Source organism: Toxotes jaculatrix, chromosome 1, assembly GCF_017976425.1.
Source record: "Toxotes jaculatrix isolate fToxJac2 chromosome 1, fToxJac2.pri, whole genome shotgun sequence".
Classification (NCBI taxonomy): Eukaryota; Metazoa; Chordata; class Actinopteri; family Toxotidae; genus Toxotes; species Toxotes jaculatrix.
The window spans coordinates 30,720,774-30,747,855 of NC_054394.1; the positions used below are offsets into that span (position 1 = coordinate 30,720,774).

A 27,082-nucleotide genomic window follows, 5' to 3' on the forward strand; every position below is an offset into this window, starting at 1 on the left:
TCATCAGGCCTGAGCCTCACTCGTCTGAGGTCCAGGGATCCACTGAGAAACGGGTTCTTCAGGCCCTCGCTCTGTTCGGCGCCTGAACTTTGCATCATTACGTTAAGACAATCGGACATTTAGCTCTGCGGGGACAGTGTCTTCGTTCTGAGCGTTCATGACGGTCGAGGCTGTAAAACAACAGTTTGTGAAGGCAGCACATGTTCCCTCACGCTGCTCTGAGTGTGCTGTGGTGTGTGGAGGGGCATTGTACTCCTCAGACTGACCGTGACCTCATCAACCCCCACCCCCCCTCTTCCTCCTCCTCCTCCTCCTCCTCCACCGCCACCACCCAGACAGGTCAGTAAGGACTGAATGGTGTGACACGACTTAATCTGCTTCACACCACAGAAATATTACCGTTCATCTGAAAACCTCCCACACAGGCCAGCACTGTTTGTCCTCTTTATTTTTATTTTTAAATAGAAACCTGGTGGGAGTTCACACTCTACAGTTAGAAATGAAGGCTGGTGGTATTTTAATAAGCTGATTTCCAGTATTTTTTTTTTACTCAAATTCAATTTTCACAACTTTCAGTCAGATAATTTAACAGTTTAAATTATTTCCCCACCTGAATTTTATTCTTGGCTTTGTGGAAACATCACTGAGTGTTAAAAAAAATCACCTGTAAATAAAATTTACAGATCTAATTTAGCAAAGTGAATGTATTGAATGATTAAATGAGGCAGCAGCCACTCTGTGAGGCTGACCTTAGGGACAGTGGTGCTTTGAGCTAAGTGCTAATGTCAGCGATGAAAATACTTTTAAAACTTTTCTGGTTTTCATTATCACCTTTTCACTGTTTTTATTTCTTGGTTGAGTAAGTCTCAGATTTATTGACTGTTTCCATTTGAACTGTTTTATCAGCTTGTCAGCATCAGGTCTGTAAAACACTTTAACCTGTAGGAAGAGTGGCATACAAATAAAGTTTTGATTGACTGCGTGCTATCATGCTGATGTTTAACATACATTAACTATGTTCACCATTGTAGTTTAGCAGGTCAGTGACCTTTAACCTCTGTAGTTCCTGAACTTCAACCCTGCTCGTACCCAACCTGGAGCTCGAGACGCCCAGAGGAGCAAAACGGATCTAAGGGCTCATCAGGTTCTTCTCTGGGAAATAATGAAACAGTCTTGTTTTCACTCTGAGGGAACCAGAAAAACCATCAGAGACCAGGAGGTCTCCGGCACAGACAGAAACCTGCTGTGAAACCTCAACATTTTACTTTTCAGAGAATAAAGATTCTAAAAAAAAAATACAATCCAATGAAAATTAAAAATTCAAATAGGCAAAACTAAAGAGCACAAAAAGTTACGGTGCAATAAGTCAAAGGTTTCCCCAAATTCAAGAAAGTAAACGAAGTTCATAAACCAATGAATCAAAGGCTCAAGAGAACAGCAGAGTTTGATGATAACAACATTAATAACAGATAAAACATAAAATAACAGACCTCTTCAATTTAGATTAAAGCGTAATTCACACAGTTCTCTCGGTTCTTTTCCAGATTTAGATGAATCATAATCATTTCTCTCCTCTGTTTGTGCAGATCAGTCCGGGTTTTAATCCTCCCTCCTCCCGTCAGTGGGCGCTGGCGTCGCGGGGACGCGGGGGTTAAAACGGGGCATTTGACTGGTTAATGCTCATATCTGCCACACGGTGGGGACGGGGGGAGGTTCCCCGCTGCTGCCTGCCCGTCCTCAGCTCCAGTCTGCAGACGCTCTGCTGCCGCTGCCGCCGCCGCCGCCGCTTTGTTGTCCCCGTCGAGCAGGAGGTCACTCAGTCCGAGCAGGAGTCCGCTCAGAGCGCACGCAGGAGCCGCACAGCCGCAACACTTTTCTCCGCAGTTCAGCGCAAAAAATCACGTAAGTACCAAACAACTGCGGTGAAACTGTCACGAAGACGGAAACTGCTTCGTGCCTTTTCTGAACACGAGGCGCGCGCGGCTGCTCGGGCGATCGGGTTCATATTGATCACTGGTGACCGATTGATTGGTGGTTTGCGCAAACGGCCGCTTATCGGCGCAGATTTTCGGATGTGCTGAGGTGAGGAGGCTGGTGATGTGGCGCCTGTGTGGATGATTTATGAAGCGCTTCGCTGTCAGACCGCTTATTCCTGTGTGAGCTGCTCAAAACACAAAGTTTCCCGTTGAGGTTGGACTGAAACTCTCTGCTGTGAAACTCTGCCGTGACACCTCTGATAAAATCTGTCTTTATCCTTTGGAGGCTTCTTTTACTTTTTCAGTAAAACAGATTAAACCAAAACAAAAATGAGCATAAATTAAAACAGTTTGTGAGAACTTTTTCTGATGCAAACGCAAAAACTTTAACTTTAAAACTTTGAGACTCTCTGCTCTGCTCTGGTAAAAAAAAAAAATTGGTGCTTTTCTTCATGTAATTTGGTTCAAACTGAAAGTAAAGCTAAAGTTGATGAGCCGTGCCACTTTGGGGGCAGAAGAATTGCACTTTGTCCCAGACTGGATTTTATTGATTCACCTCCACTGAGGTCTGTTTCTGTTTTCTGACAGATATCAGCTGTTCCGGCCTGATTCACTTCATATCCAGTATTTTTTATTCAGAACTGAGCCATTTTCAAACCAGAAAGATTGAAGGATTTAGTTGTTTTTCTCGAATTTCCTGCCATGAGGATGTAAAAGCCTCTGAATTTGTAATTCCAACTCTTGTGGAGACACAGTTTGGCATTTTTTACTGATGGTTCTTACTTTGTCCGACAGAGGCCATGTATCTGAAATGAGTCTGGCTGATTTATCAGTCCAGCTCTTGTCTATAAAAGGTCATAAAATAGTAAAAATGCTGAATGAAACATCTTCAGACCTCCATATGCAAATTATTGTCACTAAGAAAACACACAGAATATTTCCGTGAGGAAGCTGGAAGCAGAGAATTTCTGTGCCCAACTTTTCTATTTCAGCTGTTGTTTTGTGTTTTTCTGTTCTGTGTATTTGTGTGTGTGTGTGTGTGTGTATGTTGTTTAAACCTGCTGTGTGTTGAGCTCTCCGGGCCACCGTACTTCGACCATTAATGGACTGTGAAAGTAGCAGCCAGTTAATTTTGTTTTGTCGGTGGGTTAATCAGCTGTGAGCCTCTGTCACCGACCCACGTCTGAAACTTCATCCACCTCTTCTTCTGCAGCACCGTGGACTGGGACCGCTGTGTGTTTATGTTGTGTTTATGAGGACCGGTCTGTGTTACAGATGGAAATGTGGGTCAGTGCTCTGTGTGTGTGGTGGCATCAGTCAGCCCCCCCCCCCCCCCCCCCCCCCACCCAGAGCTCCTCCATGGTTTCCTCAACATGTGAAGCAGTAAATCAGAGCAGGGCCCGCTTCACTCCAGCATGACCTTAATTACCTTTCCATACTCCGGGAGCAGAGGAGTGTGCTGGACGGATGATTCTGTGCTGGAGTTGGCGGCTGCTGGAGGTAAAGGTTTGGACGGTTGTCAGACAAGAAACCGCAGCGTTTTCAGAGCCACCTTCATGAGCTCCCGACCAGTTTGGCTGCATTCTGATGAGGCCTTCAAGGTGAGGTTAACCGACGCCACACCGCCACACCGGAGTATGTTATTGGAGGCATGAGAGCCGTGTGAGACTGAGACCCGCCCACAGTGGTGATGTTCGAGCACCATAACCTGTTTACCCTGTTTGGTGGAATCACCCTGAAAGTAATTATGGGTCTGATCAGGTGTGAACAAACACTGTGAGCTCCAGTGGAGGTTCTGAGATTAAACTTAATGATGGCGGGTTCCTTCATCTCACAGCTGCAGCGATTCATTAGCACTACTCTGATAATGGACTAATCAGTTTAAGCCAGTTTATAAGCACTGAAGCTGAATATCAGATTAAACTGAAAATCTTTGGGTCTTGTTTGATGAGTTGATTAGTTGACAGACAGTTCTGATAATTGATAAATCATTTATGTAATTTTACATAAAGTATAAAAGTTCTTGTAAAGCAGGAAGTCCCTTTGACACGTGCATCGGATCATAAACAACGGATCAGATTTTCTCAGTTTATTGTACAAAGTACAGGTGATTAACAGCGTGCAGGATTTTTTGGATCTTACAAATAAAAACTGGTTCCAGATTCAAACGTGAATATTTTTTCATTTTCCTCTGTGACAGTAAACAGAATATTTTGGACCCTTTGTCAACATTTTAGTTCTGTAAAGTCGTGAAACCAAAAAGCCCCAAAACACTGAATTTAGTATAATAATAATATAATGTACTGTAAGAATTAAAGGAAAAGCAGCAATCAACAATAAACTCAAAGATTATGTGATTACCAAAGTACCTGCCCAACAGATTTGTTGATCAACTAATCGATTAACTGACTAGTTGTTGCATCGTTGCCAGCGCAGTAAATCCAGAAAAGAATTGTCAACACTGAAACTCTTTGGTTAAACTGCGGGAAACAGCTGTTTGAGTGACAGCAGTGATGCGTTTGAGTGTAAGAGGAAAGCATAGAGCGCCTCAGAGTCTAAACAAACTGGAGATTTCAGCGACTCCTTTTCCCACAACCCTCTCTGCAGCGTCGCCATGGAAACCTGCACAGCTCGCTCCTTTCAGTGGACTGGGAATTGAGCTGTCTGGGAGGCCCAAACTGGTTTTGCCACAGAGTGGTCAAATGTCAAATTGATTATGGAGGGCGGGGTTCACTGACTGACAAGCTCAGGCAGAACCTCTCTTTGTTTTGTTGACTCCCCCCTGACTCCCCCCTCCTTCTAACCACACAGCCACCGTCCTCACCCCACAGGCAGCTCCTGTCGCTCTGTCACGTTCACTGTGACGCAGCACGGTGAAAACCTTCAGTGTCGCCTGTCAGGTTACAAACTCTTTGGTAACTTTGGTAAAAGTGTCAGATGAAAAATCATCAGGATCAGTGGCAGTGACAGTGGATGTGTTCCCATTCACATGTTTTCATGCACGTTTTCAGTTTGTACATGTGGAAAAAGTTGAAACGCCGTGACTCTGTAGCACAAAAGCATCAGATGTGTGTGGAGCGATGATGAGGCTGGAACCTCAGAGCTCCATCACGTTCTCCACCCGGTTTCACATCATTTTCTTTAGCAAATGTTTTGGATTTTCAGTTTAAATTTGCACTGAACTTGGATGGAAATGGACGAGTGTCGGTCAGTGGTCAGATCAGTCCAGGACCTGTTGGCTTGGTGTAAGGGGGTCGGGGGTGTGCAGAGGTGGGGAGCCTCCACCACAAGAGTTGCGACCCCTGAACAACTCCACCTGGCTTTGTAGAGCTTGTGGGTCTGTGAACCTGCAGCTGGGATCAGGACTCTCTGAATCCCTGAGGCCGAGCTCGTTGCTGGATGCTCAGAAAATCCCTCCGAGCTTCAGGCTCAAGAAGATAACCGGCAGGTTAACAGATAATGAAATATTTAGTAGTTGCCTCTGGTCTGTTTCAGTCCTGATATTCAGCAGATCATGGTTAACTTGAGTTTTCATTGTCGTCGTTTGAAGTTAAAACACATTTGTGTTGATTAGTTTGCGGCGCGTCGGTGTGGACAGGGCTTTTGTATCCACACCCTTGTTGCCAGCTTGTGTTACGTGGATCTGTTCCTGAAGCTCAGCTGAAAGGTCGAGTCAGGTGTCTCTGAAAAAGTGTGAGAAAACGGCCGTGGGTGTTTTCTTTGTGCGGAGGAAACGTAAGGCCGCAGTAAACCTCCGTGTGTCGAGTTTCCTCTTTTGTTGCCGCAGAGAAAATTGTGTCTGAAAGCTGCCGTTGTTTTGTTGACCAGTCAGAGCGGGACCCTGAGGGTGGAGGGGCTGCTGTCAGGTGGGGCGAGGGTGTGTGTGTCTGTGTGTGTGTGTGTGAATCCTGCAGTGCTGGAAGAAGTGGGAGTTTTAACTACCCTGAATACAGTTAGATGTTTTTGTACAGTGGTTCCCAACCCAGGGGTCTGACCCCTCCAAATGGTCACCAGATAAATCTTAGGGGTCGGCAGATGATCAGAGGAGGAAAGAAGGAAAAATAAGTTTTGTTTTTTTTTCATTAGAGGAAGAATAACATGACGTTTGAATGGAGATGGGACGTAACCATTGGCCAGGGACGTGTTTGTTATGGACAGAACACTGGACCCACATGTGCTGAATAAGTTCTTAATGTGGAAGAACGTCCGGAGAGAAAGTGGCTTCATGTGTGAAATGACATCAAACAAAAAAACGAAGGGAAATATGGAAAAATTCAGTTAAATTGGTGGGATCATGGAAGAGTTTGAGTTATGAGATTTAATCGTGTGAATTTAGCTGATTTGAAAGAAGCTTCACAGGTTTCTGGAGTTTCCTCAGGACAGTTAATGGCAGGAGGGATCAGCACTGCTTTATTCTATGGAGTAAAGTGTGTGTGTGTGTGTGTGTGTGTGTGTGTGTGTGTGTGTGTGTGTGTGTGTGTGTGTGTGTGTGTGTGTGTGTGTGTGTGTGTGTGAATTTGTGGAAATAATCTGTGAGAAATGTTTTGTTCTCTCAGCCTCGTCACATCAACACCAGCTTTGTTCGTCCCTTTCGTCCTAATGTGAGATTTAAATTTCAGGCTACAAATAGATTCTGAGCTGTTTATGAAAAGAACAGCGAGGGGAAAACAAAAGAGTTTATTGTTGTTGTTGTTGTTGTTGCTCCACGCACCTCCTGCACAATTCTGCATGGGTCAAAGAGTGTGTGAGCGACGCAGACACGACGCTGCTGACAAACACTGGACAGTGACGCTCTCAGTGCCGTCGCTGTCGCAGGATTCAGGAGCGAGGAGACGCTGTGTTACGTTTAATGACTCTGAATTTCTGAGTTTAGTCACAGAGTTTTAAAAAAAGTTTCCGGTTCATTTTAATTTTCTTTCGACGAGTTGATTAATCGTTGTAGTTTTAAATTTCAGTGTCATTTCTTGTCAGTCTCACACTGTGGATAAGTCGAACTTAGAGCTGAAATGATTCATTGATTAATCAGTTACTTGATGGACAGATTGATGGATCAACCATTTGGTTTACTGATTAATCGTTTGTCACTTTCTGAGCAAAGATTCTTAATCCTGAATATTTGCTGGTTTTCTTACTCTGACGGTGAAACAAAGCTGTTAAACTTGTGATCTGGCATTTTCCCAAATTTACTGATGTTTTCTGGAATAAAGAGCAGATATGAAATGACTATACACTCAGTGGCCACTTTATTAGGTACGCGTTTGGAATCTACAGCAGCTCTGCCGGCAAGTCGACTTTCTGAGTCGTAGAATGTTCAGGTTTATTTATTAAACTTTTAAATTTCTAACACATTTGTAGATTATTTTGCAATTTTGCAGTGGTGCTTTTTGTATCATGTTGTTGTTGTTATTGTTGTTAAGTTTTCCAGGCAGAGTTGATGCAGGATCATCTGAATCTCTGTCGTCAGGCGAGTGAAAGAGACACAGACTGTAACATGAAAACAGCTCAGTGAAACAGAAAGCTGTGTCACGTTGCTGTGATGGTTGATCTCACGCTGTGATGCTGGTGAAAGTCTGATAAATGCACGGGTAAACGGAGTCCACAGTGAGACTGTCTCCTGTTATGTCCTGATGGACACACCTCATCAGTGGACACGAGGCCCGGCTCAGCTGCATTTTTTCTCAAGTGTGTGTAAAACAGAAACACACTTAAACACACAAACACGCGACTGAGTCGCTCTTACAACACATAAGGAAACGGAAGATGTTGAAGATAAAGTGATACAGAACAGGTTCTTACAGAAAGGCACAAGAAAAACCTCTGAGTTTGGAAAAGTTGTCTCCAGTCGAACGCACACTTCACTACTGATAAAGCAGATAATAGGAGGATAAAATGAACACTGGTATATCATTAGATGAGGAGGAGGAGGAGTATGGAGAGAGCTGCTGGTGGTAGTAATGAAGTCTGAACTCTGCTCTGAGTTTGGTTTCTTTGAGTCTCTGGACCGAGAAAAACTTTTTCTCACCTTCGTCTCAGACTCTGACACAGACTCATGTTTTCACCCTTTGCCTGTTTCATTGCTTTCATTCTGCGTTGTTCATGCACAGGTAAAGAGAAACCTGTTCTTATCTTCTGTTTGTTTTCACTTTATCTTGTTGTGTTGTTGTGTTGTTGTGCCTGGTACAAACAGAGGCTTTGACTGGAGGAGGAGGAGGAATTTTAAAATCAAGGAGCGACAGACAGACAGAGGAGTGGAGGGGTTTGTTTGTTTCTTTCCATTCAGAATGAAACTGACGGAGAAGTGAGAAGGCGACAGTGACCTGACGCCGTGTGTCGTAGTGTTGCTTCGTCTCCTCCGGCTTGTTTGGGCTCACTGGCAGATTCGGTTTGTGATTCTCTGTTTGGGTGGAAAGTTAAATAAAGTTGCTTCACAGTTTACAGAGTTTAGGTCTGAGCAGTGCTGGTTTTCTTCAGGTGCCTTCAACCTTCAAACTTTTGATTTTCATCTTTCTGTCTGTGGTTAAACTGAACCGATTAAATCTCTGACTGTGACAGCAACAACGTGACGTGAGGACTGAGCACAGACTCAGGGTGTGACCGCTTTAATTATTAACTGTTAGAGGAACAACAGCCTGATGAAGATTCATTCTCCTTTGTTTCCTGCTGCTGGAACTTTTCAACAAAACTTTACTACACTCAAAGGACTTTACTTAGTGAGTGAAGGTTTATCACAGTGAACCTGCAACTAACAATAGTTTTTATTATTGATTAACCTGTGGATTATTTTCACGATCAGTTGATTCATCTGATGATTCCTTAACATGTCACGTTTTATATGATCAAGACCCGAACATATTTAGTTTACGAAGATAAACAACAAAAAGGTGGAACCAGAGAAGATGTTTTTTTTTTTATCTTAAACAACTGAAACCATGACTCGATTCTAAAGTACAGGTCAGTAAATTAATTTGTCATCCAACTGATCAGTTGATTGATTAATCGTTTCAGCTCAGTCTCTCGTCAGACACCATGAGCAGTGATGAACAAATGAACAAACAGTTTTTAGACAAACTTCCTCTCGTTTGTCATGAATGTGGTTTAGTCACATGATGTGATCGGTGCCACGCTCTGACTCTGTTTCACTCGGGTCCAGAGAAAATCCTCATGTAGTTTATGACTTAAAGTGTGTGTGTGTGTGTGTGTGTGTGTGTGTGTGTGTGTGTGTGTATGTATGTGTGTGTGTGTGTGTGTGTAGCGGCCAGTAGTAAGCGGTGTGTGTTAACTGGGCCTTGTTGTTGCTGTGAACTCTGAGGCAGGTCAGAGTCACCAGTTAACCCAGTTTGAAAGTCTGTGTGAACTGGGTCAGACCTGCATTTGGATCCGACCCGCAGAGCTTCTGTTCGTGTGCTGGAATCGAACTCCGTCACTTCCTCCATAACGTGCTGCACACGGTGGAAATCTCTCTGTGGGAATAATTAGCATGTTCCTATTTTTGGTCTGGTTGCACATTTTTGCAGATGTGAGTTTATTTCTGTATGTATGTATGTGTGTGTGTGTGTGTGTGTGTGTGTGTGTGTGTGTGTGTGTGTGTGTGTGTGTGTGTGTGTGTGTGTGTGTGTGTGTGTGTGTAAATCTTGTATCTTCCGAACAGTTTCATTTAAAAGTCATTTTAAGAAACGGAACCACTTGAGTCCTGTAGATTAATGAAAACATGGTGTGCATTCCTGGTGCAGTCTGCCTCGCTTCTTCTCATTCAGCAGCTGCAGCACGAAGTGGCTCCGTGGCACTTCTAAATTTAACAAAGCCTTTGTTTCAGGACCTTTTTTTTTTTCCCCCAGCAGAATTACATAAAAGCCTTTGTCATGTTTACAACCTCCAGTCCACAATTTAGAGCTCTGTGGAGCCTTGAAGGCACCATAGTGTAATTTAGAGGATACTGGTGATGTTGTGTGTTTTTCTTGTTAACAAATCCCCAAAACCCAAACTAAAAATATCGGGCGCAGAGTCTTGCCTTTGCGTCCAACGCCTGATCCGTCCCATCTCTCTGTCCCATGGAGAGCCACTGTCGTCCAAACACAACAGCAAAATTCATTCGAGCAATTTGAAATAGTGACAAACATCAGTGTGTCGCAGGACGTTGATGAAGCTCCGTGCATGCTGAGTGAAGTGCTAACACGCTAACAGGCCTGGAACAGTGGCACTGTTTACACACAGTGGCTTTCTGAGCTGTTTACTCCTCCTGCTGCTTTGTTCTCAGAGTTTTATTGAAAAGCAGGAAAAAAGCTCTCGTAAAAAGATGTTAAAGTTCATAAAGTTTGTTTGAAAGACATTTGTACCTTTGATAACTGTCTGTAAACCGTTCTCGTCTCCGTGGAGCATTTTATACCCTAAAATAAAACGTAGCCATTTTCGACTCTCGAAGAGAAACGTTTTTGTTAATTTTCTTCACTTGCGTGAGAGAAAACTCGAATTGGGTCAGTTCCATTGAAGTAAACTGACTTTGCTGCAGAAGTTTGCTGTGTAAACTACGAGCGTGACTGAGCCTTTAACTCGAGCAGAGCTCCACCGTGAGCGTTTCATCCACACCTGAGCTTCAGTCTGCAGCTGCTGATTTACGTCCTCAGTAAGAACCAATGGGCTCTGAACTGAGAGCCACAGGCAGAGCAGATTTGACCTCATGCTTGGTTTTTGAACTTTTCGTGGGATTTGAAGAAAACTGTAAAAATCACCGGCTTCGTCCTTTAACTCTGCAAACGAACGACCAAATCTTTACCGTGACTTTTCATTCGTGCCCCCAGTGATTTAAAGTGAAATCTTTGTTTGTCTTCAAGGTTTAATAAAATAAGAGTGAGATTCAGTGTAATTTGGGGTTTCAGTCTTATAACGCAGTGTTTCAGTATCAGAGGCCGACCTGGTCTTCGTTAAGGCCTCAGACTGTAATACCTTCCATCTGGCTTCTCTGCCGTCGTTTGCCAAAATGTCTTTCTCATTGCATATTCTCTTCCCTCTGTCATCCCTGCAGCCCCCCCCCCACCCAAAAAAAAAATCACCCTCCAAACTGGCACTGGCAGTGTTGTAACAGTAACCCATTTACAGTGAAGGGAATGTGGGTCAGATACATGGGCACCGTGCTCACGCTACAGGCTTCACTGCCAGGAGGGAAAATCGAGCCAGGCCTCCATATTTCACCCAGATTTTCATGGATTTATTGGACGGTGAAAGGCCATTACCGAACGGAGGGGGACGAGGAGGAGAGGAGGGATGGCTGCAGGGAGGTGAAGAGAAGGTGGAAAAAAAACGGAGAGAGAGAGAGAGAGAGAGAGAGAGAGAGAGAGAGAGAGAGAGAGAGAGAATGTGTTCAGGTCAGGCTGGACTTTCTGTAAATATGAGCCACCACACGTGAAAGTGATTCTGGCATAAAGTCTGTGAACAGAGTCACACACGCCTCCTTTCAGAGATGTTAATTCAAATGATCAGTTATTGGTGGAAGTAACACGATTGGTTTAAATCTTGGTTTAACTGACTGACTGAGCTCAGAGTTTAGTGATTCTCCACGGTCGCGTCCTGTGATGGTAAGTGAACGCAACACGAGAGACCAGGCGAAGGTCGATGGTCAGAACAGGAGGAATAATGCTGTAAAAGCAGTGATGGATACTGACACACCATCAGTACTGTTCATTGATTTTCTTTTCATTTTACAGAAGTCTGTTGTTCAAAGTACATTTTGTTTATAAACCAATAAAACAAGTTGTTTTACACATGCAATCATTTATGTTTTAATTCTTTTTATGAAAAGTTCTTCCTCTTCCCGGACGTTGAAGATCATGTTGATTCCTTGTGAACATGTCTGGATGCTGATCTCAGAGGGTTAAAGGGCCTGAGAGAGCAGGTCACAGAGGGTATGACTTTGTCTCTGGCCCCTCCTCCCATGATTGCACTGGTTTTGTTTTTTTTTACGGGTGTAATCCTGGAGATTTGAGCCCCCCAGTCTTGATCATGATCATCCAGACCAGCTTAGCAGCACGAGTCTGTGGTTGTTGTAGCATCTGTCACCATTTGTTGACATCAGGCTCATCCCCCAAAGCAAATCAGGGTGCACTCTGCACTAATGTCAGCTTAAAGCCCTCTGACACAGAGCGGCTTCACCTGCCTCCGTGTCCTGACGGCTGCTTCCTCTGTTCGTGGTGTGACTGTGGCGTTTTGTGTTTGCAGATACGGCACCATGGGGAAAGGCTGCATGACGGCGAGCAAGTACTTCCTGTTCCTCTTCAACCTCATCTTCTTTGTGAGTATTTTACCTTCACTGGTGGTTCATGATAGCATGTCATTAAAGGGTTACAGAGCTGCTCTCAGTGCATGTGCTGGTTACTGGTTTTCTCTTACTCACTGGCCAAATGTAGAATCCCATTAACATTTGTAAGAAAATAAATTGGTTTTCGATTCAGCCCTGCAGCAGACTGTAACCTGGATCAGCACGTGGTTCACTCCCTTCATGTAAACCTGGGATGGTACAAACAGAAAAGCCCTGACGTCACGTCAGTGAAACGTCTCATTCAGAATTTCTCTCCTCTTTTATTTTTTTCTTTCTGAAAAAAAAAACAAAAACGAATCATGTTCCTGGAGTTCAGTTTCCATGTCGACATGAAATCTGTTTACATGTGGGGAAACTGGTGATCACAGTTGTTCCAATGTGACATGAACATGACATTAGCCCACAAAGGCCTGGGGCTTATGAGAAATGGTGTCCATTTAAAGGAACTGAAAAATACAAATAGTGAATGAAAACAATCCGAGCGGCCTCATCGAAACAAAGACACACGGCACACTGATGATAAAGTCTCTGTTCCAATGCCGGAGCTTTAGTTTTTAAAGTTGTTGGAAATGTCAGTGGGATTCTGAATGAGGCTTTTTATTACTCCTGGAACGATGTGCTCCTCTGAAGTACGGCACGGCGGTGGTTTGCCTCGGCACGGTCGGGTGCCTGTTTGTAGCAGATGTAGAGGTTATGGGTGTTTCGTAGTGATAGTGTTTGGGAAGGTTGGTGTTGGGTCAAAGGCCAAGGTCGCTGTGACCTTTAATGCAGATGTTGTGCTTCAGAATGTGTTACCTCTACAAAGCTTTGAGCGATGTTCTTCAAACTTGGCACATATGATCACTGCTTGTCAAAGATGGAGTCAGTATGTATTGGAGGTCAGAGGTCACTGTGATCTTGTGTACGATTTGCTTGTGAACACCCAACACTAACCTTCCCAAACATTATCACTAGAAAACACCTATAACCTCTACATCTGCTGCAAACAGGCACCCGACCGCGCGGAGGCATACCACCGCCATGTGGTGCTTCTAGTTTCCTGTACGGCTCAGGCATCGTTTAGTCGACAGCTCGATGCGAACTGTTCATTCATGTCCTCCGTCAGAGTCTTAATTACACTGCAGATGAAGTGTTTGTGGCCTGGTTACCAGGGTGACGCTCACTCTCTCGTTTCCTCGCTCTCCTTCTGCTGTGGAAATGAAATCTGTGGTCTGAGGTTAAGAGCTTCTTAACAACCTCGCAGACACAAATACACTGTGAGTGTTTGTGTTCCTCCGCTTGTGAGGACTGAGGAGACTCGGCAGGAGAGCAGAGTGTGAGAAATCCTCCTCAGCGAGGACTCTCCTGAAGTGGATTAGTTCAGGCTCAAGTCTTTGGTGTCGGCTGTAAATTCAAATTTTTGTTTTACCCCCAGAATTCGTCAACACAGCGATGTTTGAAATGAGATGAAATGAGCAAACTGGTCTTTTATGAGGCTCATGTCAATAAATTTAGGCTCGATATCCTTAGATTTGATTATTTCAGGGACGTTTACGTTGCGAGACCGGACCTTATTGTGACTCAGCTCCTTAAAGAGTGAAGCCACAGTGATTATGCTAACGCTAACGCTAACATGCTGATGTTTAACAGGTGTAATGTTCACTTCCTAGTTTAGCCTGTCAGCATGCTAACATTTGCTAATGAGCACGAAACACAAACACTGAGGTTGGTGGGAATGAGATTAGTTTAGCGTCACATCGTGACACTAAAAGACAAATTAACTTTAAAAAGTTTCACTTGTTTACTGATGATTTTCAGATGGTTTTTGACTTTTCGCCTTGAAAATTTGCCTTTCGAAAAATTATTGATAATTCTAATTGAGGAAACTGTCAGCAGGTTGATTGATCATCAGTCATTAGCTGCAGCAGACACCCAGAGTGTGAGCTGTGTGTGTGCTGCGACATCTCATGTTGTCACATACAAACCTGTGTTACGACAGTTCTCAACAAACTTACCTAATCACAGGATGTTAAAATGTGCTCTCACACACACGTGTAGCATGTCTGGAGTGTTTTTATGGCTGACCTGTGTGTGTGTGTGTGTTTCTGCTGCAGCTGTTCGGGGTCGTCATCATGGGCTTTGGACTGTGGCTCCTCCTGGACAATCAGAGCTTCATCGTTGTCCTGAGTAAGTGTCTGTATCACATCTCAGCTGATTTCCTCCATGTTTGACTGTAAAACTGAAGGTTGGCTCATTTTTTTTCATGTTTATCATCACTTGACGGCGTGTGGTGTGATTCGTTTTGATGTTTACTTCTTTATACGACCCGTTTTTCGTGTCTTTGTCCTCGTCTTTCTTTCTATTCAAGTTTTGAGACGTGCTGTAGTTTAGTGGACTCTGTTTCTGTGTCTGCTGTTTGAGCTGAAATTGGGACGAAACCCTTAAAAATGTCTTTCCTGGCTTGATTTCAGTGCAATGAGAAAAAAAACAAACCCAAAGCATAAACAAAACAAGGGGCCGATATATATTTTCCATTGGACCCTTCACACTGATCCACTTGTAGAGCTGATGTAGGCCAATACAAATGGAGCAATGATTAACAGGCTGAAAACAGGCCAAGTTCTGGCTGCAGGCTGCCAGTGAGTGTTAGTGTGTCTCTGTGTGTGTTTGTGTGTAATTTTGTGTGTGTGTGTTTGAACTGTTGAAATATGACAAACTACAGAGGGATCCAGAGACATAAATATTCTTTCCACTAAAGTTAATGCAGTGTTAATTTTTAGTTCATGACTTTCATGATTTCATGAAAGTCCAGTTAAAATGTACCTTTGGATCATTGCCCCCCCCCCATGCTAACATCTGGAAAGGTGTTCTCAGTTTTAACTTTGTCTTGTTTCTGAAACACCTCTGTCTGATCCAGATGTTGCTTTGACATCAGACGCCGAGTGACTTACAGTTTTACCTGAGAGATTTCTTGGCCGTCCAGATGTTGCCTTCACTTCCCCAGTTCCTCTGATCTGCCAGTGGGACGTTGAGGCTGGAAGCTCTCTGACATCTTTTCATAGCTTCTCTTGCTTTGTAGCATCAGATAACCTGGTTTTCAGATCCTCAGTCGGCTGCTTAGAGGAGCCCACGTGGTCCGAGAGTGTTACCGCAAGATCTGAGGAGTCAGAGAATTTATCATCGGCTCATAATTAAAGACTTATGACTGAGGACGGAGGTGGAAGCCGTTCGGTCAGTGACGGAAACGTTTGGCGATGTTCTGTTTTCTGTTCAGGACGTTTGGCTGTTTTTTAATCATTAAACTGTTTGTACCAATTTAAAACCTTTATGTAATGAGGTGAGGTGTGAGGCGTGAGGCTGAGGTGTAACACGTCTTCACTGTGTGTTTTCCACATGAGACCGTTCAGTTAAACACAAGTGTCCAGCAGATTTCCTCCTTTTTTTTTTGTCTGTCTGGTTCAGACTGTTTAAAAAAAGAAATTCCTTCGAGCCACATAACAAACTCCTCTCTCACATTCTTTTTCAGCCTCTGTCTGTTTTTACTTTTACGTTTCTTTCTCATCATGGCTTCACTTTCTCACTCTCTCACTTATCCAGGACACAGCCTCTAACTTCCATCGCCTGTGAGCTTGTTAGCTTTGTAACTGCGTGATTAGCTGCAGTTACAGGTTACATTAGGACACAAACCTGTTCAGGACTGGAATCCACTGCTTTAATTCATACTCCGCCAACTGTCTACAGTGATATGGAGATTTGTCTATAATACTGAACTATTGGAATAACCAGCTTTATCCCACAGGATCAGTGCTGCTCCTTATTTCCTCATGTCTTCTACCCGGATGATGATTTAATATGAGTCAGCTGTAGAACGACTTTTCATCCTGTAGTTGATCGTACTTGACGGCGTGGACGAGACATGAGAAGCCTGTTTATGTCCACCTCTTTGTGAAATCAGAGGATTTCAGTGGTAAATCTGCCGTTGTTCTCACCGTAAACTCAGCGAGATCCAGCTCAGGCACGAGGCAGAAAACCACCCAGAACGACTGAGACCTCATGAGATCAACATAAAAAGTGGCTTTTGGGCCTTAAACTGCAAAAGTAATGAGTGGAAAAAGTTCATTATCTTGAACACGACTGTTAGCTCCGAGCAGAACTAGCAGTTAGCTCCAGTGATGTGGTCTCTGAGTCACAGACTTTATGAAGGAGCTGATGGTTTTACTGGTTTTACTCTGAGTACGATCCAGTTTGAAGGTCAGACGCTGTTTCAGTGTGGGAATCACTGACAGCTGACAGACTCTCTGATCAATGATACTGAGTAAATCCTGTGTTGACACAGTTTGTCAGGATGAAGCTCGGCCTGTTTACACTGCAGTCGGCTCTAATCTGAGCTGCTGCGCTGATGGCAGATATCCAGTGTCTGGTATATTTTCACACATGCTGATGTTATAGATATAAAACGGAGACTGGGTGAGTCTGAGCCCTGAACTTTAAACTTTGTGTGAAGTTTCACCCCTGCTGTCAGCCCGTGTGTTGGCGTTTTCGTTGCTGCTGGCTGTTAAAGCTGGTTCAAAAAAAGTTTTGAAATTCAACTCAAATTCACTTCTGAGCTGTAATTTTACAGATTTCCGGCAACATGCTTTATTTCTAAATCCATAGTCCATAGAAAAGCTGTTATAACGTGGTGGGAACGTGCTCTGAGCCCCACTGCTGCAGACACAGTTCGATTGTTCAAGAGGAAAGTCGTCTTTACGCGAGAGCAGACAGACTGACAGATGTTTGGGCCTGTAACTCCCCTTAAAACCACAAATTGTTGTTTTTACATTTCTGTTTGTGTACAAATCAAACAAACCGTGCACTGTGTTAATTACTGAGCATCGGAGCTGTCTGGGCTTTATGCTAAGCAAAGCTAGGCTAACCCAGTGCTGACTCCAGCTGTTAGATATTGATCCTGGAAAAGAAGCAAATGATCATGTTTCAAAATGTTAAACTGCTCAGTCTAAAGAAGAAGAACAAAGCTGTGATGATATTATGTTTGCGATTTATTTGTTGTGGTGCTTCATCAGGCACATTACATCTACAAAGATGGAGGAAAGTCAGTGGATCTCTGAGCCCTGACTCCAAAAAGCAGCTTTGTCTCCCAAAAAAAAAAAAAACACTTTGACTTTTTGTTCACGAAGCAAAGACTCGCTCCAGACTTCTCCTTCTCTGAATTTGCTCAGTCTGAGCTGGAAACAGAAAGAGTTTCTCAGAGCGAGAGAGTGAGGAAGGATGAAGGGGAAGAGACGAGCAGTGTCAGCGAGACAGAGACGCCTGAGGACGGGCTGATGCAGAAATATAGAGACAGACACTGAGCAAGTGTAATAGAGAGACAGCCTGTGTGTGTGTGTGTGTGTGTGTGTCTGAACAGCGAGCGTCACTGAGGACATTTGTCGTCCTCTGCAGGTGTCCTCCCCTCAGACACTGGGCTCTTTCTGCTCCGTCCAGCATCAGCATGCATCACATCAGCCCAGTGCGCTCACCGCCTTACTCATCACCACACACACACACACATACACACACACACACACACACACATCACATCACATCACATCACATCACCGGTCTGTCCGAGCAGAGTGGAGGGAGGACAGATAGCGTGAGTCCAGGGGTTTCTCTGAGCTCGGAGATGCAGTCATACGGCTCAAACCACACGGAGCAGACGGTTAAAGTACAGTGGACAGTTTCGCTTTGTGTCTGCACATAAATGAGACGTATTGATGCTCAGTGGAACGTTTTCTAAACCGGGCCGGGCCCGTTACGGGCTCACAGATGATCGCAGTGGTTTTTGAGGGTGAATCAATGAGCTGCCTGGTGCAGCATGTGAGAGATGAAATCAGCCTGGTGCAGCTCGAAGCTGATTGACTGTACAAAGGCTGAGTCACAGCGAGAGTGAAACGAGACCTGGTTCACCGAGTTAACGGCTGAGTAGGACCAGGTCTGCTTCAGGCAGCGGGTCAGCGACCTTTCACGACCTGTCCGTGGCCTTGAACCGTAAACAGGTGATCGATGAAGTTCAGAACGTGAACAGGAAAGTTGCAGTAAAGCCTGTTGATCAATCTGCTGGGTTTGTTTGTAACTGATCACATGTTCGGGCTCTGCAGGTCTGTTCCCTCAAGAAAGGCTTAGAAATTAAAAAGTCTTTCATTTCATTTGCAGAGGTCCTGAATGTTTTCATCGACAGTAACACATAACTTGTGGCTGTCGACGTGTCCGTTTAGTAAAACCTCAAACTAACAAATTATCATCGTGTGACCTCTTTGTGACCTCTGACCCCTCTGGCTCCTGGGCCTGTGCCGTGTTGGCCTGTAAAATAATCCAATCACGTTGATTTCACATCAAGTTGACAATTATTATTAAAGACAGTACATGAACTTACAGTCAATACATTCATGTACTTATTCAGAAATTAAAATGATTGTAGATTTTATTGTTTGTTTGAATTTTATTGTGTCCAGTGTTTTAAAGGTCTCTGAGCTCCGGATGAAACCTGATGCTGAGTCTCTCTGGATCTTTTCCTGTGTGAAACAACACAGAGGGCAGCGCTGGTCGTCTCTGGCTGCCCTGCAGATTCACACTGCACACGTGTACATGTGTGTTAGGGCACATAAGCACACACACACACACACATGCAGGCATTCATTTCCTGCCCCCCCCCGACACACACCACCACCCCCCAGCCTAATTTTCCATCATAAACTCCCCCTGGTTTCCCTTTGTCTTGGTTTGGAGCTGCGTGCCCTGGTTCAATGACCCCCCGGGGTATCCCATGTTTCCTTGAGGCTGCGAGGACTCTGCGAGGGGGCTTCGGTCTTTAAAACGCCTTCACTGGCAGACACCAGCGCGCTGACGTGTTCCTTCCAGTCTGCTGCTTGTTCTCAAACCGGATCTGGTTTTGTGTCTCCAGGATATCTGAGGTGCAGAACATGTTCCTCAGTCTGAGGTTTCACATTATGACACAGACGCAGAGGAGAACCAAAGACTCTCAGGTCCGGTGATACCACATTCCTGGAGGCTTGGCTCTCGGTTCGGGACGCGTCACGCTCCGTCGATAAAGAGTTCCCCAAATCCCACTCTGAGGTTTGAGTTTAGCTTCCTGCGTTACGTTACACACTGATCATTCCCGGTAATTAGAGCCCCGCAGCTGCACATTTGTTTCCAATTGTGTGTTTTTGATGATCACACATGTTGCTGTACTGCCGAGCTCGTCTGGTTTTCAGAGTTCAGATAGCTACACTGCTGAAGTGTGTGTGTGTGTGTGTGTGTGTGTGTGTGTGTGTGTGTGTGTGTGTGTGTGTGTGTGTGTGTGTGTGTGTGTGTGTGTGTGTGTGTGTGTGTGTGTGTGTGTGTGTAGCTTAACACTCTTGTTCATGAGGGAAAAAAACTTCTGTTAAAACCTTCTGGATAAATTCAGAACAGAAAACAACTGCTGCTCCTGATTTTCTGATGTTGTGTCGTGTGTAGTTCTAGATGGAAAACCAGGGCGGACCGACTCTATTTTAAACCCCAGAAATATTTTACATTAAAATTTCACTTATAGTATTTTTGCTCTTGTGTGTTATCGCATTGCTCCCCCACAGAACACTGGTGGCTGTGGAGTTGTTCGGTAAAAGCTTGTTGACAGAGAGTTGTGTTTCGCTTTGACCTGTCAGGATTAAGTACAGTGTTGTGTTTCTGTGGTGAGACGCACCTGAGGATTCTCACTGTTGCAGGACGTTGGACTGTCGTACAGAGTGTGATGTGGCACACTGAAGAACTTTATGACTGTGTTTTCTGTGCATTGATGTTTTGGTTTGTGGGTTGTTGTTTGTTGTCTTGAGTACATTCATGTGCTCCATGTTCCTCACGCCTGACTGGCTGTGATTTGCATTGAGCAACAGTGCTGATGTATTTTTAGAAATGCTGGGCGTTTGGGTTTTTTTGGTAAAAATTTAAATATCCATTAATAGACAAACTGTGCTAACAGCTGGTTTCTGATCTGCACCCTTTGTTGTTTCTCTACAGATAACTCCACAGGTGTGAAGGTGGCCTGTTACATCCTGATTGGAGTCGGGGCTTTCTCCATGCTCATGGGCTTCCTCGGCTGCTTGGGGGCCATTTATGAGAACCGCTGTCTGCTTGGCCTGGTGAGTGGCGGGGCTGTATGTTTGTATTTATGGCGAGATCGTTTAGACATGATGATGAATAACGCAGGCATCGTGCGAGGGGAGGATTTACTGTGGAAATATAATGGTCTGTCATAAAGGATAAAACAGTTCTTCCTGAAGGACAGTTCTCTGTTTCACTTCCTAACATGAAATCCTGAAGTAATCCAGTGGGATTTAGAAGCGCTCCATCGGTCCAAGAGGTCAGAGCGTTCAGTCAAAAGGATAAAAAGCTGTGGTATTAGTAAGACATATACAGACTCTCAGTCAAACCATATAAACCACAGGACAATGATCCAAATCCACCATGAACCACTTTAAGAAACACAAGCTTTACTTACACTGTACGTATATTTATTTATGAAGCAGCACTTATTTGCATACACCTGTTCTGCCTACCAGATAAAAAACACACGTTTACCAGCTCCGACTTTTCAGTCACTTAGCAGCTCGTAAAACGGATAATGGGACAAATGTGGAGGACGGTCTTCTCAGCTCAGTGCGGAGAAATAAAAACACTCCAGCCTTTCTGCTCACAGTCAAAACAAACCACGCACAGAAAGATTTCCGGCTTCTTGTATCGACGGTAATGGAGGAGTCTTTTTTTTCTGCTTTAAATATCCGTGAGAAGATTTTCGACCATGTGGAGAGTTTTAATTTTCAGCTGAAAAGTCCGAGTTGTGAGATGTAGCGGTGGACTGGGTCAGAGCTTTGGCTGCTGCTACCTGTAGCTCACCTGTTAATGTAATGCGAAGACAATCCACAAATACCAAACTTTTGCTTTTTGCTGATAGAAGTGTCTTTGTCTTCTGTTGATTTAGGACCTGGTTTTTCCTCATTGTTTAAAAGCTGAGGATAGTTTTTTAGTTTTAGCAGATGTTCTCGTGTTTATCGTCTGTCGCCTCTTCCTCCTCCTCAGTACTTCACCTGCCTCCTGCTCATCCTCATCGCTCAGATAGCAGCTGGTGCTCTGATCTACTTCCAGAAGGATGTGGTGAGTGTGATGTCACTTCCTCTTCATGTGTCCTCCTTCCTGTCTCTTGACACCACACGTACACACACAGCATCATGGGAGTTTCTTCTTGGTCTCACCTAGAAGCTGCATCAGTGCATTAAGGTGTTATTAACAAGTGGAATGTGGAGGTTTGCAACACACCTGTTAATAATGCACCAACCTGATTGGTTGGCTCTCGCACCCACGATGTGTCATAACATGCCATCATGAGCACAGCTACGTGCTCTGGCTGTAACACGAAAACAAAAACACATGCTATGAATAGAAACTAATTCTACCCTCCCTGAGGTTTGTCACTGTAACTGAGAATACAGTGACTGAGGAGGTGACATATGGTCCATGGAACAGCAGCACACTGAAACTCACACGCACACTGACAGCGTTTGGTGTTACAGCGCCCCCTGGTGTTCAGCCTGAAGCATCTTCCACAGAAAGTCTGTGACGTTATTCTCAACCAGCCTCGTTTCTAATGGTAACTTTGCATTGTTCAGTGTTTTAGTTTTTAAATGTGTGATTTCTGCATTTTGGGTGAAGTATTTTTGTTTTTAAAACTTTAAACCAGATTATTTGCTGAGTAAAATATTTCTGGGGTGTCTCTGACTCAGTGTTTACTCCAGTTAAACTTTCCTGATTTCAAAATCTGGAATTTGAGTAGTTTACAAAAACATCATAACCAAGAAATTACACAGGGAACTAAAAACCAAACAACCAAACTTTAACGCACATGTGACTTGGATTAAAGTAACAACACAGAAGGAGGGAGAACAGTAAAGAGTGACGTCTCATTTTGCCTGAGAAGAACAAGAATATTGGTTTGATAAATGAAAACAAGACAGTGTTTTTTTCCTTTGTGTAAGTCTCAGGTTTAACTGTTCAAATAATCAGTTTAAACTGTTCTTTGTTTTAATTTAAGTCGAGTTCTGCTGTATAAAAGTCAGATGTCAGATGTTTGTACTTTCCAGTAATTAGCCCCGATGCAAAACATCTGTTTCCCTGACACAACAAGGCCTCATGCCTCGTTCATGCCATGTGCAAGCTGTCGCAATTATCAGTTTCTGACTTATTGCTTACATCAGCATCTAAGTTGTAATTGACAGGGAAACAGATTCTTTTAAAAGCTCTGATATGTCTGACTGGGCTCCTAATGTTCCAGTTCACGCCATCAGAGCTGCCTGTCACATGGTCGGTGTCCGTGTCCGACAGCCCACGTCTCACTGTGGTTGGTCGGCTGTGCGGCGCTGAGAGGGGTTTGAACGCTGAGTTTGAACTTCGACTTCAGCACTCTGGATGTTTTCCAGGACAGAGTGTCTGAGAATATCTGCTGTTATCCCAGACTGAAACGGCATCATGCCCCCCCCTCGGCCCCCTTCAGTGTGTACATACTACAAACTTGGAGGCCGGAGAATAAATAAACTGTACAAGACAAAGAACCAGGAAACACGATAAGAGTTTTTGATTTACAGTGAATAAAAACCGAGGCTGTAAAAAAAAAAAATCAAGTAATTTCTTTCCCACTGGGTCAGTAGTAGTACTTTAACATCAGCTTTCAGCAAAGTAACAACACCTTCAACAACCGAATAAAATGCGGCTTTTTAAACGTTCTCCACCCTCGGACTGTAGTCTAATAAAAACCAGTGCTGCTGTTGAAATATTACACTGTGAGGTGGTTTATGGGGGATGTAAACTGGGTGACCCACACCAGGTGGACAGTGACAGTTTATCTAGTGCAGATTTACAAGCATGTGGTTACTCACACGCACACACTCACTCACTCACTCACACAGACACACACATCTCCAACTATAAAAGTATTTGGTGCATTTTTCTGATTTGCTTCATAAAAAAAAAACAGAGTCACAGAGTCCAAGAAAATCTCACCGTGGTCCTGGCTCAGTCCAGCAGGAGTTTGGGTTCACATGTCCTCGCTGATCCTGCTCCATGTCTTTGCATAAAATATGTGAATAGAATGAAATGCTATAAAAAGGAGGAATTCAGCTCCTCAGAGTGCAGACAGGTCTCTGTTTATTATATCTGAACATTTTGTTGGAAGCTCCTCTCAGCCGCCGTGCTCTCTGCCAAACAGAGGTTCAAGGCAAACCCCCCTCCCCACCACCGTCCCTGCTCTGAAGAAAAAAACAGGGTATATCTGGTTTTCCATTATACAGAGCCGTGTTCACTGGAGACCTCGAGTTTCTCAACATTCAGGTTTGAAGCAGGGCCACTTAGAGGAAAAGACTCACCAACAGTTCCACAGACTTCCTGCGTCTGGCCTCCAGTGATCTGGATCGATTGAACCATTCAGGTGCCGCGTTTGACGTCTGAAGCTCCGAATTTCCTGAAATCTGATTTCACAGATGTGGCTTCCAAATTCTCCACTGGCAGAACTCACGGTTCATAACAGCCGACAAACCGAAGACATGAAAAAGAAAGTGTGATTACACAGGAATGCAAGTGAAACATGGCTCTGACAGAAACCTCTGATTCTGTTCAATTAGCCAGAAGATTTTTCTGTTTGAGGTTTTTGTTGCAGGAATAAAAGTTAAAGGAGATGATGGATGCCTCTCTCATATCTGTACAGGAAAGGTGAAGCTACAGCCAGCAGCTGGTTATCTTAGCTTAGCTTAGCACAAAGGCTGGAAGTAATGGGACACAGCTAACCTGCCTCTGTCCAAACATATTTCACACACTGTTTTTGTACAGACTCAACTATCTATAAACAGCATATAATAAATGTTTTGTTTTTCTTTTTGCATTTTTAGCTCAGACAGTCAGAGCTTCACCTCAGTTTAAGTCAGAATAGAATAAATCTGTCATCTTTACTTTGTTCGTCATGTTTTTGTTTTGTGTTATTTTTTTCAACTCCTCATTTTCTCTCAGTTAAATGAGGAAATGTCCAAGATCGTCTCCAAGGTGCTGGACAACTACCCCGGCAACAACTCCACCACAGAGCAGGCCTGGGACTTCATCCAGAGGAATGTGAGTTGGAATCACTGATCTTAGGTCAGACTCATGCTCTTTAAAGCTCCTCTGTTCAAAGTATCTGTCTTTCAGGACAAGGGAGTTTAGTTTGAGGAAATTCTTGAAAGTTGTTTTGTCATTTAACCACAGAAAACCCGACTTTTAGGGCTTTATTTACGTGGTTAGATGGATCAGATTCCTTAGTGTTTTTGTGAGTTACAGCTTTCGGCATAGGTTTGGGCAGATTAGAATTTGATCCAACCTCTGCAGAAAACAGACAGTAAAGAAGCCTTACTTCAAATGTTAATGCACTTTTTATTTCATGAAAGTTCAAGAAATAAAAAAGCAACAGAGTCTTAACATTAACGTCTCAGTCTTCTCTGTCAGCCGCTCATTGACCACACTGCCGACTGTCACTGTTGATCTGTGTGCAGATGGAGTGCTGTGGCTGGAAGGACCACGAGGACTGGAGCGGGAACATGGTCATTTCTAACAGCTCTCGGCTGCTGTTTCCCTGCTCCTGCCAGAACATCTCGCTCTCCACCGGAAACTTCTCCAGCAGCGGGTTCTGTGAGGCTCAGACGCCCGAATGGCCCGTATACAATGTGGTAACCGCTGTTTTCTGTCGTTCTCACCCATTAACTCTCACCTGCCTGTGTTCTTCTCTCATTTGTTCTTCTGCTGTACCTGTGTTTTAATCAGGGCTGTGCTGATAGTGTGGAGAGCTGGCTCCTCACCAACATCGGGGTCGTGCTGGGCATCTGCCTCGGAGTGGCTCTCATTGAGGTACGGCAGCATTGTGGGTCATTGTGATGGTACTGATGGTGCTTCTTTTGTAACTGTGTGGTGAAAAACACTTATGTCACAGTTACACAGCAGCAGGTTAGACTGAGGCGGCGTAGAACTTAAATTGTTCAGGGATTTCATGGATTTAAAGTCTGCGGAGAGCCACAGAGAACTGTTCTGCCCCATCATCACAACCTTCATCTGTGTTTGACACTTTGACGTCCAGCCTGGAAACTTTAAACCCTTTTTCTCAGCTTCACTGCTTCTGTCTTTGTGGGACATTGTCGGCCTCCACCCAACAAAGCTAAAGGGTTTTTCATTTTTTATATTTGAAACTGTATGTTTTTATATTTACCTCATTTCTTTTACTGATGTTCTTATCGTTGTTGTTTTACATCGTTTTTAGATTATGCCAGCCCCACTTCTCACTGCAAATACTGAAAAGTTGAAGTGTGTGGCAAATAAATCTTTAAAATAAAAATGTTTGATCTTTGTGTTTCTTCTGTTTTACAGCTGCTGGGAATGATCCTGTCCATCTGCCTGTGCAGGAACGTTCACACAGAGGATTACACCAAAGTGCCAAAGTACTAAAGCTCGATGGAGGAACTGCAGATGCACAGAAAGGAGGCAGTAAAAATAATGAATTTTCACCCTATATTTGGTGAAACATTGTAAAATATTGTGTGTTTTCTTTAGTTTTTGTTAGATTTTCTTCTTTTGAAGCACTTCCAGTTGCGTTTTTTTTTTTTTTTTTTTTGTCAGTCCAGTTTCTTTGGAGCACTTTAGAGACCTGTGAACTTTGGATCAGAGAGCGATGCTGAAATGTTTGCGAAACAAATGTTGGATCAGATGAACTTAAAGGGAAGTGAGTTGGTAAAGTAAGAAGTGATGGATGAGGAGAGAGTGAATAGAATAGTTCCCTCCATGCCCATAAACGCTCTCAGGCTCAGATTACAGTGTCGGTTTTAGTTTCCTAAAGAATCTGAGGAAAAATCATATTTGTTGTCTGTAAAGACAGAAACAAAGCTCAGCAACTGATCTGGACAACTGGAAAGTCGACCTAGTGGTGTGTTTTTTTTTCCTTTGTTTTTTTTGTCGTTTTTTTTTTTTAATACACCAGCGTTCTGGGTTTTTGTGAAATGTTTTTGGTACCTTGTATATAATTTTAGTCATTATTTGTGTGACTTTGAATCCAACAGAATATACATTTCCAGTGTTTCCTTTAGCGCCTGGCCTTTCCCTGAAGTCAGTTGTTTTTTTTTTAACAAATTTTTCACGTTTTCTTAATTTTGAATCGTCAGGATTTTGTTCTGGACATAATAGAAATAATGAAATACTAAAGAGGAGCATATATGGTACTTGTTTTCTAAGAGTATCACTCTCAGTTTACAACTGTCTGTTGACAAGCAAAAATAAGACTTTTTTTTTTAAAGATAGCTTTAAGTTCACGTATGAGCCCATATTCTACCGGCCGTAACCTAAAGTGTTTGACGAGTGAAATGTTTTTTTAACCACTGCTGAAGTGAAAGGTGAAAATTTACACAACAGATTATTTTGGAGAAGAAATATTTTTGGGGGAAGAAACATCCTGAAAATGGAATTTGTTTATACTGAAAATTAATTTGAAATCCATTTATGTAGTTTTAACATTCAGCCGAGATGTTGTGTTGTTGGTATAATGTACAAATCCACTGTCTTGTTTTCTTTATATGTACAGTTTGTATGAAAAACATTCCATTAACCTTATAATGGTTTCTAAGACAAAAGGGTACGACTGTTTATAACTAGGTGGACTTATGGTACTGTAGTTAGCTGGGTTAGTAAGTGTGTGCTCACAACATTCATTCTCTTTCATTTTGCCAATAAACTGATTACAGAA

The 27,082-nt window shown here is 43.5% G+C and overlaps 1 protein-coding gene across 1 annotated transcript; it reads left to right on the forward strand.

Annotated features, from left to right (window-relative positions):
- The first annotated feature begins 1,708 nt into the window (after positions 1-1,708).
- On the forward strand, positions 1,709-27,082 carry LOC121178763 (CD82 antigen-like). The gene is made up of 9 exons (XM_041033089.1): positions 1,709-1,902; positions 12,186-12,258; positions 14,379-14,451; positions 20,305-20,426; positions 21,364-21,438; positions 24,337-24,435; positions 24,852-25,025; positions 25,120-25,203; positions 25,717-27,082. The coding sequence occupies exons 2-9, from the start codon at positions 12,196-12,198 to the stop codon at positions 25,792-25,794; spliced, it is 768 nt and encodes a 255-aa protein (XP_040889023.1). The 5' UTR covers positions 1,709-1,902; positions 12,186-12,195; the 3' UTR covers positions 25,795-27,082.

Bases quoted from the DNA above. Each gene is read 5' to 3' on its own strand.
- LOC121178763 (XM_041033089.1), top strand. From the start codon at position 12,196: ATGGGGAAAGGCTGCATGACGGCGAGCAAGTACTTCCTGTTCCTCTTC. The intron at 12,259-14,378 runs GTGAGTATTTTA...TTTCTGCTGCAG, and splicing joins TCTTCAACCTCATCTTCTTT to CTGTTCGGGGTCGTCATCAT. The intron at 14,452-20,304 runs GTAAGTGTCTGT...GTTTCTCTACAG, and splicing joins GAGCTTCATCGTTGTCCTGA to ATAACTCCACAGGTGTGAAG.